The sequence below is a fragment of the Oreochromis niloticus genome, linkage group LG7 (assembly GCF_001858045.2).
Source record: "Oreochromis niloticus isolate F11D_XX linkage group LG7, O_niloticus_UMD_NMBU, whole genome shotgun sequence".
NCBI classification, from domain to species: Eukaryota; Metazoa; Chordata; class Actinopteri; order Cichliformes; family Cichlidae; genus Oreochromis; species Oreochromis niloticus.
The window spans coordinates 55,434,135-55,448,260 of record NC_031972.2 but is presented as its reverse complement, the minus strand read 5'-3'; the positions used below and the strand labels follow the sequence as shown (position 1 = coordinate 55,448,260).

General features: G+C 42.8%; 1 protein-coding gene across 3 annotated transcripts in view; it reads right to left on the bottom strand.

The window, feature by feature from the left end:
• The window catches only part of frmd4a (FERM domain containing 4A), a 98,623-nt gene that overhangs the window by 61,249 nt on the left and 23,248 nt on the right, over positions 1 to 14,126 (bottom strand). The window contains exon 1 of one of the 3 annotated variants that reach the window (XM_025908972.1): positions 1,070 to 1,592. The exons of the other annotated variants lie outside the window; for them this stretch is intronic. Coding sequence (XP_025764757.1) covers positions 1,070 to 1,135 — 66 coding nt within the window. The 5' untranslated portion in view covers positions 1,136 to 1,592. Of the gene's footprint in view, positions 1 to 1,069; positions 1,593 to 14,126 lie in introns of those variants that run through there. 3 annotated transcript variants of the gene reach the window in all.

Sequence of the window (14,126 nt, the reverse complement as noted above, 5' to 3'; positions counted from 1 at the left end):
TGGCCATAAACAGTAATCTTTATTGCCATGGTCATAAATCATCCTTTGGATATACAGAAAGAAAATGACCAAATCTCCAAAGTAGTTTGATGGATCCGCGCATACAAAAACCCCCATAAAACCCCAGCATATTTCAGTGACACTGAAGCCCTGTGGCATCGGATTGAATGCCGATAGTGCTCACTGAATATATATCTCAGGGAAGACAGATTACAGTTCCCTTGAACAGATGCCTGTGCCTGTAAACAATGTTAAAGGGAAACAGCAGCTTAACGACCAAACTCATTACAGCAGCCGGCAGATCAAAGCAACCAGGGATTCTGATGTCACATTTACAAAGTGTGTCTGTCTGTGTGTGTGTTTGTGTGCTGAGGTAGACCATGTAAGCTGCATGTGTTTTTGTATCTAAATGTCTGTGTGGGATGCAGTTCTAGCAGCCCAAAATGCTTTAGCAACCACAGGGATCTGAGTAATCTACCTCTATCCAAGCGTCACAAGCGACAGAAACACGCCTATCACATCCATCAGACTTTCCACCTACTTCTCATTCCTCTTTCATCCCCCATTTCCTCATTCTCGATTCCGAATTCCTGTACTTGGAGATTTCGTTCATTGCTAATCAAAAGATTTATAGCTATCTAGAGATAAATATGAAGGATGCAAACCACAGAAAGTAAGCCCACTGCCTACATTTAATACTTTCGAGTTAGTTGGACGAAAGCTCCTCATACGCTGAGTTCAAATTTCCAAAGTTTTAAGTCCCTGGGCTAACCTTATGTTGACTCATATATTAGGCCAAGCAGTTCAGGTTATATTCCTGGTCAGCCAATTTATTCCATAATTCTCCCTAAGCAGAGAATTTGATGGTTAATAAGCATGTGTTTTCAGCACCAATTAACGAAAGAGCATCTGGAATGTTGCATGAACATATGTCAGCCCCCATCTCGAGCTGAAATTACGCGCTGGAGAGGTCACCCATATAAAACACAGAGAAGATGGGTATATTAAAGCATTTTTTTAAAGTGATGTTAAAACAATGTCGAGCAAGAGAAACTGTGGAGAAACTTACGAAAACGTCCATAAGCATGTGTTCCAAGGTCACCTCTAAGTCCTCGAGTCGTGCTGAAAGAGTCATCGTTCAACTGATCAACAACCACGGAAAAAAAAGAAGTGATTTTTCTACAAAATACTTAAGCAAAATTCTTTTTCTCTCCTTTATTCAGTTCACTCATGGGATAAATCCTCATAAATGACTTAAAGAAAGTAGTAAAGCCATATCAGCTATATAATATCCAATTCCGCCAAGGAGTTGTGCCAGTAATAGTCTAGCTTAACTTTTCAGCAATTCACTTTTATTCTCCATCCACTGCAAGATTCCCAAATGGCCAGCTGTAACAAACAAAACTATCTCCAGCAAGTTTGGCTCCCAAATCTCCCTGGACTCCGATTAGTGCACCAAAGCTCCCTAAAAAGAATTGGGCGTCCCGTCAGAGCGCTTCACTTGCTCCACCAAGCAACTTGCAACTACTGGTGGGGATCTGTGACAGACGAGGGTCTTGTAGTCTCTTCTTCACATCTAAGTTATGATCCATGAGAGAAATGAAGACACTGACAACTCCCTGGCAGAGGGAGGGCAGAGGGTGGTCTCACTGTTCTTGCTAGGGTGCATAGAGGAGGATGAGAGGAGGAGGCGTACGGCTTGATGGGAGAACTGACACTCAGAGAGGCAACTATTTTGTGATGAAGTCATATGTCTGCCTCACTTTTTTGATATCGCTCTAACATTTTCCAAGTTGTTTGAGTTATCTCTACCCTCTTTTCACATTTCTCTCTCCCCTTCTTGTTCTCTGTGCCTTTTCAGGTCTCTGTCCACAGTGGGCGTCTTTGTGCGGAGGGAGAGCCTGGGGCAGCTGATGCACAGTTCTGGGTGCTCTTGGCTGGGGTCATCCTCTCTCACACTGGGCCTCTCATCAATGGGCCTTTGTGGTAGCCTCATTAAGGGTTGGCCTTGGATGCTGAGGCTCTCATAGACACACAAGGGGGAAAACAAGAGCGATATGGCCTGGATCTATGACTGGAAGCTTATGTAACAGTTGCAGCAGGGGTGGAGTGGGGGTGGGGGGAGTGTTGTAGAAGGCTGGGTATGTGGGGGAGACTGGAGGTGGGAGGGGGAGAATAAGGGTGCATAGCCGAGGGGGCAGTAATTCAGTAAGAGGGGAAGGAAAGCAGAAGCGAGGGGAAGCGGGGAGACAGAGGATGCTGGTGGGACACTCCTTGGAGAGTGGTTGTTTCTGTTTTTCTGGCGGGAGCCGGTGGAATGTACCCCCCACCCCTACAACCACCACCACCATTCTGTGTTCATTAACAAGAAGTAGAAAAAACAGAAAGGCCGGATCAGACTGAAATGAGTTTAGCTGGGCTGGACCAACAAACAGGATGTGACTGCACAGAGGAAGACTTTCTGCATTTACTATCAGAATTCAGGCTACGACAGGAAGCTGGAGAAAATCATAGTAACAATACAAAAGTCAGGAAATAAGCCAAAGGACTAATTAAGCAATCAGTTTCAGACATAATAATTAATTAATGTCCCTGCATCGCTTAAACTGATGGTCACATCCATCATCGTCTCCATCTTTTGACTCCACCCTTAACCTTTTTTTAACTGCTCCAATTACTTCATCTCTCACTGGGTGTCACAGACATCCCTCTCCAAACTTATGTTTCGAGCCAGTCCTCCTCGTTCTTCCCTATTTTCCTAATCCATGCACTCCCAGAATGCCAATGGCCTATGCCCTCTAAACTCTCTTGGGTGTGAGGTCATCATGAACTCATGAACTCACCAGTCCTCACATCAACTCTGCAGTCCAGAGGACTGGGGTGCAACTCACAGTTTTGCACTGTGATTTGATGCTGTTATGTCCCCACAAATGAGGTCTAGGGGAAGGGGTGGGGAACAGTAACAAATAGGGCTGGGAAAGAATGAAAAGGAAACCAGACAGAGGGGTTTAGCATAAACACACATATAAGGACACATTCAGACCCCATAATACACACAACTGGGTGTTAAAGAGTGCATATCCATCAGTCCTTTGTTGCCCTCAGGAGGCCATCCCGCCTTCCTGAAGCTCCTAATGCTGACTGCTGTGAATATGTAACACCCATAATAACTTAGAAATATCACTCTAATTTTCATCTGCATGCTGCATGAATTATAAATATCTGCTAGCGTGGTGAAGATTGATAGTATATGACCATTAAGACTTGTGAGGCAGGCAGCTCATGGAGTCCGAATGCCAAGAGGAGTGTAGAGATAGCGGCAGGTAGCCTAGCCAGACCGGCATTTATAATTAGAGAAGAGCTTAACCCCCAACTGAGAGACAACGCAGGACAGCATGTCCCGGTGTGACTCCTTGGCACGAGTAGGGTTAAAACCAGGATTTCTCGGTATAATCCAGACTGTTTATCTAAGGGAACATAAATGAAGACAGTGGAATGAATCCGCTGTGCAATGTTTTTACATCAGGTGACTCACAGAGAGCTGAATATCTCCTCACCTCTTTGCACCTCTTTGGATAAACCAATTATGTTCCCTCATGCACAAAAAGCACATTCACACACAACTGTACACTCACAGGCACTAATAAATGTGTATACTCGAACATACTGACACGTGACTGACAAAAGTTTAATGTAAGACTGCTTTGTTTATCATATGCACAGATACACAAAGACTACCATATATATTCATATACATACATATATAAAAGTAGAATTAAATACTAGCTACTTCAACAAGCATATTGAACTATATTTAACTCTTATATGCTTTGTCAACCCCTTTAGCTAAAAGCTGCAGTGCATGCTGTATTTTAATATGAATCAAGCTGGAACAGAGTGAGATGTTTTTTAATTTTTACAACCATCAGTTTCCTTCTGAAAGCTGACCGTCCCACTAATCCCATAATCAGAAAGAGCACCAGAGTGGCAGTAGTTCAGATTGTGCATCACAAAATGGGCCTTTAACAAGACTCTCTAATTCTTCATCACACTGACATCTCTGAGGCTCTTTAAATCTAATTTTAGGCGAGAGTACAGAGCGTGCGCCTGTGTGAGCCTGATTGATCATCATGTCCACCTGGTGTGCAAAATAGGGATATGTGCTAATCAAGCTCCTGGCAGCCTTCCAAGTCAGTTGAGGTTTGTATACACACAAGCATTCAAAAATAGTAGGCCCACCTATTTCAGACATGTTGATAAAGCCTCTTAAGCACCTGTCTGCACCTAACTGTCGAAAGAGTTTACTGCCAGCTTTAACATTGGACAGGATGGCATTCAAATCCAAACACTGCACTTTACAAGCTCGCATGCCTGTTGTGGTGACCGCGTACGGTTTGACTGGCCAGTTAAATGTCATTGCGTGATGCGTTTTCTCTCTGATTAAAGCTCTAGCAGAAATTTTTACATGATGCAAATGTTTTTGTCTTTTTATCTTTGCTGACAGTTTGTCTCTTTTTCTCTGGGTTATAAACGACAGGCAGTGCAGATGCAAAGGATTCTGCTAAATCCTTCACTTCATCGCTGTTAGTAATGAGAATTTTGCTGTGTCATTCTGCAACCCAAATCTGTCATTCCACAATGCAGTGAATGGTTCTGTGTCTGTCTGTGAGATTGTGTGTGTTTGTGTGTGTGTGTGTTTGCAGCATTTCTAGAAAGACCTGTGAAGAGTGAGGCAGGTGCACGCTACTATCTTATGTCATTCTATCTGCAGTGAAAGTCACCTTGGATTTTAGAGGGACCCATTCACACTCAGACCGCAGAAAATGTCCTTTGAAAGATCTGAGGAGAAAATGAAAAGAACATCTGATATGTGAGGGGATCAGAAGCCATTCACAAGAATAATACACACCTTACACCTTTTCTCCCTTGGTTGGAGCCGCTGTCTTTCTTGTTCTATACACAAGCCACTCGCCACAGAGTGTGTGTCTTGGATGCACTGAGCAGACAGAATGCGACAGAGGCATATTTTAGGGCCTGGTTGTACGAAGGCACTGGATTGAGTCATGCTCCAGGATTTTCTGCCCCAGTAAACTTAGCCCACTTTACCCAGTGCCGAGGAGACTTCACAGCCTCCACTATGCAGGGAAACAAACAGAGATAGACGTATTCAACCACACCATAAGAAAACACTGTTTCCTTGATTTAACAATTAACACTCAGTTTAAAAATATGCATGCCCGTCTGCCTGCAATTCTGCCCAACTTTTTATGAATTACTCTAGCATGCAAACAGCACACTCACATCAACTTAGGATCAAGACATGCACGTGAGGCGCTCTCCCCCCAAACTCAGCACACACACAGTTGGGAATCTGATTTGTAGCCGTGTGAGCGTTAAATGTTTGATGATACGGCTACATATTTAATCTTTACAGACCAGATCATGGTGGGAAATGGGTTATACACGATTGTACTCCCAGTGGAAAACATTGGGTTACTGAGGGGGGGAAAAAAAGAGGCAAACATGGTTTTAAGCTTTTAATATGTTTCTGTGACATCTTAATTGCTATTTCTAAATTTGGAGACATTCAGTTTACACATTAATAAGCAAATCTGCAGTTTAAGTAAACATCAGTGTTGAATACTGGGCATTTTTCAACTCAAAGTTATTTTAATGTTTTGTTTTGGTATAAATAATCGATGAATTGCTTTGGCAGCAGAGATTACTGCTGAAGCCCCATAAACTAATGCAAGTGTTCCTGTATTGCTCACACCCATGCCACACAGTTCTCATTCTTTAGACCTTTGGCTCGGCCACATTTGTCTACATGCAGGATGCAGCTGTGCTTATAACTCTCGTAAACCTCTCAGCCCGTCGTAACTACACAACTCTCCTCCTTTATAGACATTAAATCATTATGATCCCTCAGGCACGCAGGCCACAAATTAACTAAGCATGTGCATAAACAAATACAAAGTACAAAGAGGATGCACCTGTACCCGCCCCCCCCCCCCCCCCCCCCCCCCCCCACACACACACACACACAAACACCCACACACCCACACACACGTGCACACACACACATACTCATACTTGCATTTCCTCATGCTTCTAATGAGCTAACATGAACTAGTCATGCTATAACCCTCAACACACATGCATGCTTTCTCCCAGGAGGGCAGTAACCCAAGCCAGACGGTGCCAGCTCCACCTCTTGCTGCAGGCACGGGACTAAGCTGCTTGTTACTGTACAGATGGGCCCCACACCTCTGACAGGTGCTCCTGCTCCACTTCTACCACGCAAACCAATGGCAAATGCATTGCCAAATGACTCAGGCTTTGTCTTTGTTAACGTGCAGAGGAGGAAGGGAAGGAGAGCCCCCCCGGGGTAGAGGGAAAGAAAGACGTAATTTGAGGAGATCATCTCCACCTCCTGACATTACTCCAGGCCATCCTTCTCATCATTGCGAAGGGAAAATGTCGAACAACATGGCAGCTTGTGTTTATAGTTTTATTCATTGTATCAGAACTGATAGTCAGCTATTACTCGCTTTATCTTTTAGCAAACACTTCACCTTATTTGTGTTTCTCTGCTGTGCATAATAAATGGATGGGATGAAAGAAGAATCCAGAAAGGCACCGGGTTTATAGAGAGCGGCAGCCTGATGCCCCCTGGGGCCATAGACAGACAAACCAGTCACCTCCCACCCTCCTCTGTCTTTGTCCTTGCTACACCTCCTCATCTGCACCCCAGTCAAAGAAAAGATGTGCTGTGACAGACAGTGCTTGATCACTCCTGGGTCTCCGTCCAAGCCAGGGTCGCGTCCCATGATATTTACCATGCATTTACATTCAGAGCCAACTATTGCCATGGGAACAGAGGTGCTATGCAAACTATGAAAGGGAAAGGAAGGAATAAAATGGTATAAGCTGACCACATGAAATATAAAGGACTGGAGGGAGAAGAGAGAAAGTCTACTGGGAGGGAAAATGGGGGGCAAATCCCACGTAATTGCCCCTCTAGCAGACAGCAGGGGTAATAGGACGGCCACTCAGTCACTGACACAGCTCATAATTATTAATCAAGCTCAGCGTTTAACATATGCTCCCCCCTTTCAATCCTCACTCACTGGCGCCCCATCATTTTCCTCTCTTGATTTCACTTGTTCTTCATGCTCTTCTTTCCACTCACTCCACCCTCGTGAACAGCAGGAGATACAGGATGAGGTCATTAATTATATACCTCACTGTTCTTCAGTCACCACACATAATAGTCCAAAGGTGAGGTAGAGAGTAGTGGGTAACAGGCTGAAGGGGACTGCAGAAACTTTAACTGTCTCTCCTGTTCTGCACCTCGACCACTCCACAACCCCTTGTGTTGCTGAGAAAGTTGTGATGACAATGATGAAAGGAAATGCGGTGTACAGTTTTGCTCTTATCTGAACCAAACAGCCAGCGCTCATACACAGCAGAGCAGCAGACCACTGCCGATTAGAGCAGAGGGTCTCTGCTTATTGGCCCCATACATCAGAAAGGACACAAGCTGACAGCTGCAATCTAAAGCAACATCAGGAGTTTTTTTCTTTCTCTAATGCTCGCCTTCTTGATGGTTACCGATGTGAAGATTATCTTCAAACCTTCATATCCAAAAATGAAGTACAAACATAACTTCTAGGTCCAGAGGAAGTGCTCTTCCTCAGGTGGACTTTCAAGTGCTGAGCTTGTTATTCAGAGGAACCTTGGAAAAGCTTAGGAATCCCATCGCACAGCACACTCTGGTGGTAAGAGGGTGGAATGCACTGCATAGGTGAAAGTAGTGTAAATGGTGAATAAATGAAGACAAACAGCTCATTTGAATGTATTTAAAGCAAATTGGGAAAAAATACACTTGAAAAAAGGCACAGCAGATAAAAGCTCATCTAGAGATCCACAACAGCAACGTTTCTACAGGGCGGTTACCACTGAACTGACCTTGCAGCTCTAAGAAACAACAAACATTTGCTCTCAAGAACTTTTTTATGTTTAAGAAAGCAGGTATTTATACAGCACCATTATTTCTAAGCTGCTCAATTCAATGCCAATGTACATAATAATACCCAACATCCATCTGCACCCACTTTAGAAACCCGTTAGACGACATTTCATGTAAGATTGATGGTGTACTGAATAAAAGAAGTTGGACTCGTCTTCATGATCTGCTTTTTACTTTTGTGTGTTATTAGACACTTCCTTGGTTTTGTTCAACCTCTGCACAAGTGCTGACATGCATTTTGAGCATTATGCATGTCCTGTGTTTAACAAAAAGATATTGGGAGGTTAATGGTTAGCAACGATATTTATCAGTATTTACCAGAATTAGTGCATCAATCTTTGCTGGTGCGTGTTTCTGCATGCGTGTCTTAAATGTTATTCTGTAAGTGCAAGCAAATTAAAGTAGAAGGGTTAAATCCAGATGGTTTCCATATAAAAAGATATACCTACATTAACGTGTGTCATTTTCTAACTACATATATTAATTTAAATCATTTGAGGAAAAAAAACACACAGAAAAAGATGTACATGCAAGCAAAGCACACAGCAAATAACACCAGCTGCTGCTGAAAACCAGACACATCCGCATACAAACACCTCAAGACGTTATTAATGGCCTTAACTGCAATGGCAGATGCTCACATCTGTTCAGAAGAAAATGCACATCCGTGTATGTGCAGACACAAATACACTCAGGGGTGAGTTATAAATCTGACACACGTCACCTTTAATTGTTCTAACAAGCCATAATGAGAGCATCAGGGGTCAGAGAGACACTTAGGATGATGTAAATATTCCTAGGAGGATGGATGAGCATCAATCTGGCAATGCTGATTTCATATTTTGGTTTAATTCAGCGTAATGGCAGCTGTCTACACAGGGGAGAAGAGAGGTAATAGGATACCTGGCAAACACTGCACAGAGTCCACAGGTTGAAAAGGATTGGTGGAATGAATAGAAACGTAAAATAAAGCACCCAGTATTTAGACCGCTTATGCAATAAGCAGTAAAATGCATGCTTTTTATTTAAGGGAACTCAAAGGTTTTATGTCTTAGTCCTAACTGAGAATTGTCAAGGGGTCTTGAAGAACCCCCTACCCCCTCCAAGTCCAGTCTGTGACTATAAGCAGATTTTTCCGTCCTTTATCCCGCCAATGTTACATCTCTCCTTCTCTTTTTCCATCCATTCATCCTCCTATCTATCAGTTTTTCTAAGCAGTCCTGAACCCACTCCTCCCAGCCCCACTGCTAGGAAACTGACAAGCCAACATCAATTAAGCTGTCTAGTGGCACCGCATGGGTCCATATGTCTGGGGCTGTACACATAGATGTTATGGAGCATGCAAATTGACCAGTGTGCATGCGTGTGTTTGGGGATGTGCACATTTTTAGTCTACAATGCATCTGTATGCAAAAGCGCTCAATGTCTTTGTCTCCTTGAGCAGCCATGTACATAAATCATGAATTAGCCATTAGCGCACTAGAGCGTAAAAACTGCAAATGTAAAACTGTTAAATGCTGTTTGATTAAAGATATTTGGGAAAAAACAAGAAGGAAGCTTCACTAAACCTAAAAGGAAACAATTGAACTTAAAATTTTACTAGAAATCTTTATAAAGTGCAAAACTGTTTGTATTTTGGTCAACAGACCTAAGTGCTATTTTATGATACCTGAATTTCAAAAAGACAGCATTTGTTTTGGGGATTTTTTTGTATTTGTGTTTATCATCCTTTTCTTTACAAATTTGTAAGGGCACATTCGGTGTGCTCTGCAGTTTTTGTTGATGTTAACACGCATCGAGTCGAGTGGGTTCAGTTTCTTCTTTTCATCTGCCAGAAAAAAATTCACCATGAGGCAATATCCTAAATGGATCCCTAAGCAAACAGCCATCAGCACAGCAATATAATCCTTTGCAGCTTCACATTTGCTGCTTTGACAATTAGGCTTATCCAGGTTAGAAGCCAGAAACTCCGCAGCCACAGGCTGAAAATGAGACCCTGCAGCGTGGTGGTGGTGGTGGAGTGATTGCAACTTTCTAATAAAGATGGAATTCCTCAGTGCATGCGAATGGGTCAGAATGGTGCAACTGTGATTTATTTATTTCTTAACACCACAACAAATACAAATAAGTATGCCTCTTTTCTCTCTCTACCTCTCACCTCAGGGCAGTTCTGTGGTCAGCCAATCAAATCTGAGTAGACCTGCTAGTAACTGCTGCAAGCTTACTCTCTTCATATATAAAAAGGTCACAGTTCAGAGCCCAGGGGAAGACATATAGGGTGGCTTAAAGTATGGGTGTAATGGGCTAGAAATGGTGAGTCTATGATGGTGCTGAGGGTAAAAATGACAGAGTAAATGGTGGAAGAAGTACTTAAGTGTGTATGACTAGAGGAGATAAGAAGATGATTTATGGTTTCAGGGGGAAAAGATAAAACTCTTATTTCCTGTGTAAGAGTATGCATGAGTATTTGTATATTTATAAAATTCATCTGTGCTACATAGCTGAGCAGATAGGGTGATGTATGATACCTCTTAGAAGCAGTGTCTGACACTACTAATCCTCTGTAGGTTCATTAGAGATACTTGTGTGGTTGAGCAGTGGTGATTACATTCTAATACAGGAAATATAGCATTACATTTGCCATTTGGATTGTCTAAAGGCTTACGGCAGTGCAGCCAATGTCTTTTGAGACTCTATTCTATAAGTACATAGAGTCAATATCTAATGATAGGACTGCCGCAGGCTTTTTATTTTAAAAGATAGGGTTTAAACACTGACAAAAATAAATGCACCACGTTACAGCGAAATTATCTTTACAACGGTTCTCGTGTTACGTGCTCTACCTATCTATGTGAAGACTAATTCTGCCCTCCCATCTTTCAATTGCCTTTCTGTGAAATTATTTAAAAAACGCCTCTAGACTAATGACAGCCAATGAAGTGGAAAATCTGCACCCCGCGTTTCCATGACAACATCAAGTGCTTGGTTTGCTTCTCCAGTTGTTCAATTGCGCCCTGATTGATCTCATCGTTTGGAACTCTTCAAGGGGACAAGAGCACATTTGACATGCTTGACACCAAAGGGTTTACGCTCACATGCACACACATTTACGCGACCAGAGGTGGCGCATGGCCGCTGGGCCGCGTCTTCAAAAATGGGGAAAGAGACGTTCAGCAGAGAGGAAACGCTTCAAACAGGGAACTGTGGGAGGAGGACTCTCTCGACATGGCATCCCGCTGATCTAATCTTACTCTGCAGAGCAAGAGTTGAGCCTCTTTTTATCTTAATCTGCCTCTCTGCATGTCATCAGTGCATGGGTGTTGCAGGTGGGTTTGTGAATTTTTGTGGATTAACAGAAGCTAATAAGGATAATATATAGCTAATAAAGTTCATATATCTATATCTGTATTATCGGAGCACTAGGTGCGGTGACTCCCAAACTAGGCGAGTGGCTCCAGCAGATCCCAGGAACAACATCGGAGATCTCTGTCCGGAAGAGCACAGTCCTAGGAACAACTAAGATACTGCGCAGAACCCTCAAGCTCCCAGGCCCCTGCTAGAGGACCCGAGCTTGAAGGATTGACCGCCCGCAGGGGCGAGTGGGGAATATATATGATAATATCAATAATAATCTTTAAAGTATTATCACCATATACAGCTGTGTGAGGCAAAGCATATACAATATCATTTGCACCTTATAAAATTATCAGAGCTGTTGTGGACCTTTTTGTCCAAATGGGACAGCGTTTCAGTACAGCAATAACACAGCAAGTAGTTGCACTCTAACATTACCTGTGATTGTATTCTACATCATTCAACATTGTAAAATGACATTTAAGAACCTTAAAATGCACAAACATAACAGTAGAAATGTGGCTGAAGAGGTGTGCCATTTATACACAACCCCATGATATCATAGGGCAGCAGCGCAGCTGTTTGTACTTCAGCAAAAAACTATAATCACAACATAAAATCCAATGTAGCCCATAACTGAGATTTCCCTTGACAGTGCATTTATTAGGCTAAGATGATGACAGCTGGGAGATGTGGCTCTATATTCAGTGTACATGTAACTGTGTGTGTGTTTGAGTATGTGTGATCATGGGTGTGTGTGTGCCTCAGAACCCCAGCGTGTGTGTTTGTTTGCATTTGCCCCATGTGGTTTCAGCAACCAGACATCCCTCTGCTGCGTACTTTGGCCTTTAAATGCTGCCAGCTAACCTGCTGTTCATTGAGACAGAGAGAGAGAGAGAGAGGACTGAGCAGGCTGCCAAATGCAGCCCCACCTTTTGCTGCAAATCTGAAGCCCACCATCCTGGCCTTTCACTCGTAATTATATTAACCCAGACAGCGAGGTCGGCTTCAGGCATGCACGTCTGGTCACTTCTCTTTCAGTTGCTTTGTCCCCAAACCAGTCTAAGACCTTAAACAGGTAGGTGGATGAATGGAGAGATAGAACATGGAGAACACAACAATTTGGGAATATTTTTGGGGGGGGAGGAGGAAGGAGAGCAGTGCATCCTCAGAGAGGGAGGTGTGTGGATGTGTGTGTGTTATTTAAACTGGCTATTCTTTAATGGACTAAGTGCATGTTTGCAGAAGAGTGTGTGTGCATGTGCAAGCCCATGGCCATTTTTCTAATGGCACCATCTGTCATGGGCATCTGGACAAACACAGACACACACACACAGATATACACACACACACACATTAGGGCTGAAGGATTCGGGGAAATATTGAATTCTGATTTTCTTCAAAGCTATTGCAGTCCTGTTTAGATTTTTAGTAAAATGGTGCACGTCTGTATTCACCATGTGACCACATTTGTTACTTTTTGGATTTTTGAGACATTGCGATGAGACCCTATCAAAACATTAATTGCTCTATATTTTAATGCAAACATGATAAAAAAACAAATGTTTTTTAATTATCAAAGAGCATACGCTCACACACACACACGCACAAATTCTCATGTGAAGAAATACAACCAGTTGAGGAAAAAGCCTGGAGATGAGAGAGGCAGTGACATAGTGCTGAAAGAGAGAGCGAACTAAACAACATGAGTGAGAGAGGAAGAGCAGAGGAGTCTCTCTGATTAGACTGACAGAGCATTGACAGGGTTAATCTCTAGATAACTACTCCTCATTGATCCACCAACACACAGGAGGAGCTGATTGGAGTGAGGATACACAAGACACACACACCCGCACATTTACGCCGTACTGTGTGCACAAAGCGTGCCCTATAAAAGCACACAGGGTCTCCAGAGAAAGGTTTCTATGAAGTTTGAGCTCCTTGTTCTACTGACCTATATGCATATATTAGACACAAGAGGGGAAACCTACAGGGAACTCTATTTTTCTTTTTAGGAGTCTGTGAGCGCATCTTTTGGGTTTGCAAGGGCCAACAGAATCTGGATGTGCCCTCAAGTCTCTCGTTTACAAAAAAAACAAAAAAACAAGTGGAGGACAGTGTGCAGAGTTAAGATAAAGTTTGGAAATTAAGTGCAGTGAGATAATTTGTCCTGACTAAAATAAGATGCAACTGTAAGAGCACATTAAAAGACGCAGAGAAAATTTAATTCCAAGGGAAACATGTGAGCAAAGTTTATGGACTGGCTACTAACAAACTAGCTACTTTTTTCAGATTCACCTCAGGATTACTTTGCTCACTGCATCGTGTGTGTGTGTGTGTGTGTGTGTGTGTGTGTGTGTGTGTGTGTTGACCTGTTTTTCTGCTGTATGTAACTACGCACAGGCAACACAGACGCACAGCTCACTGATGCTTATTTTATTTCATTTTCCTGCATCAGTGCCCATTACTGTCATCCAAATAAAGAAAGAGAGTGCACATGGAAAAAAAACTTGCTGGATTGAAGTAGAGAGAACAGGAGCTTTGGGGAGATATGACTATAGCTCTTCTAAAGGCCACTCGATAGCTGACACAGCCACAGCACAATTTCCCCATTTTAGTGAGCTGAGGATTAGGAATAGTGGAGCTTTTACAGGCTATAGCTGTTCAAATCTCTTATTAGGCGTTGAACATCTTTTTGCACACCCTTGGAGTAAGATTCAGAAAGAATGAACTATTTAGT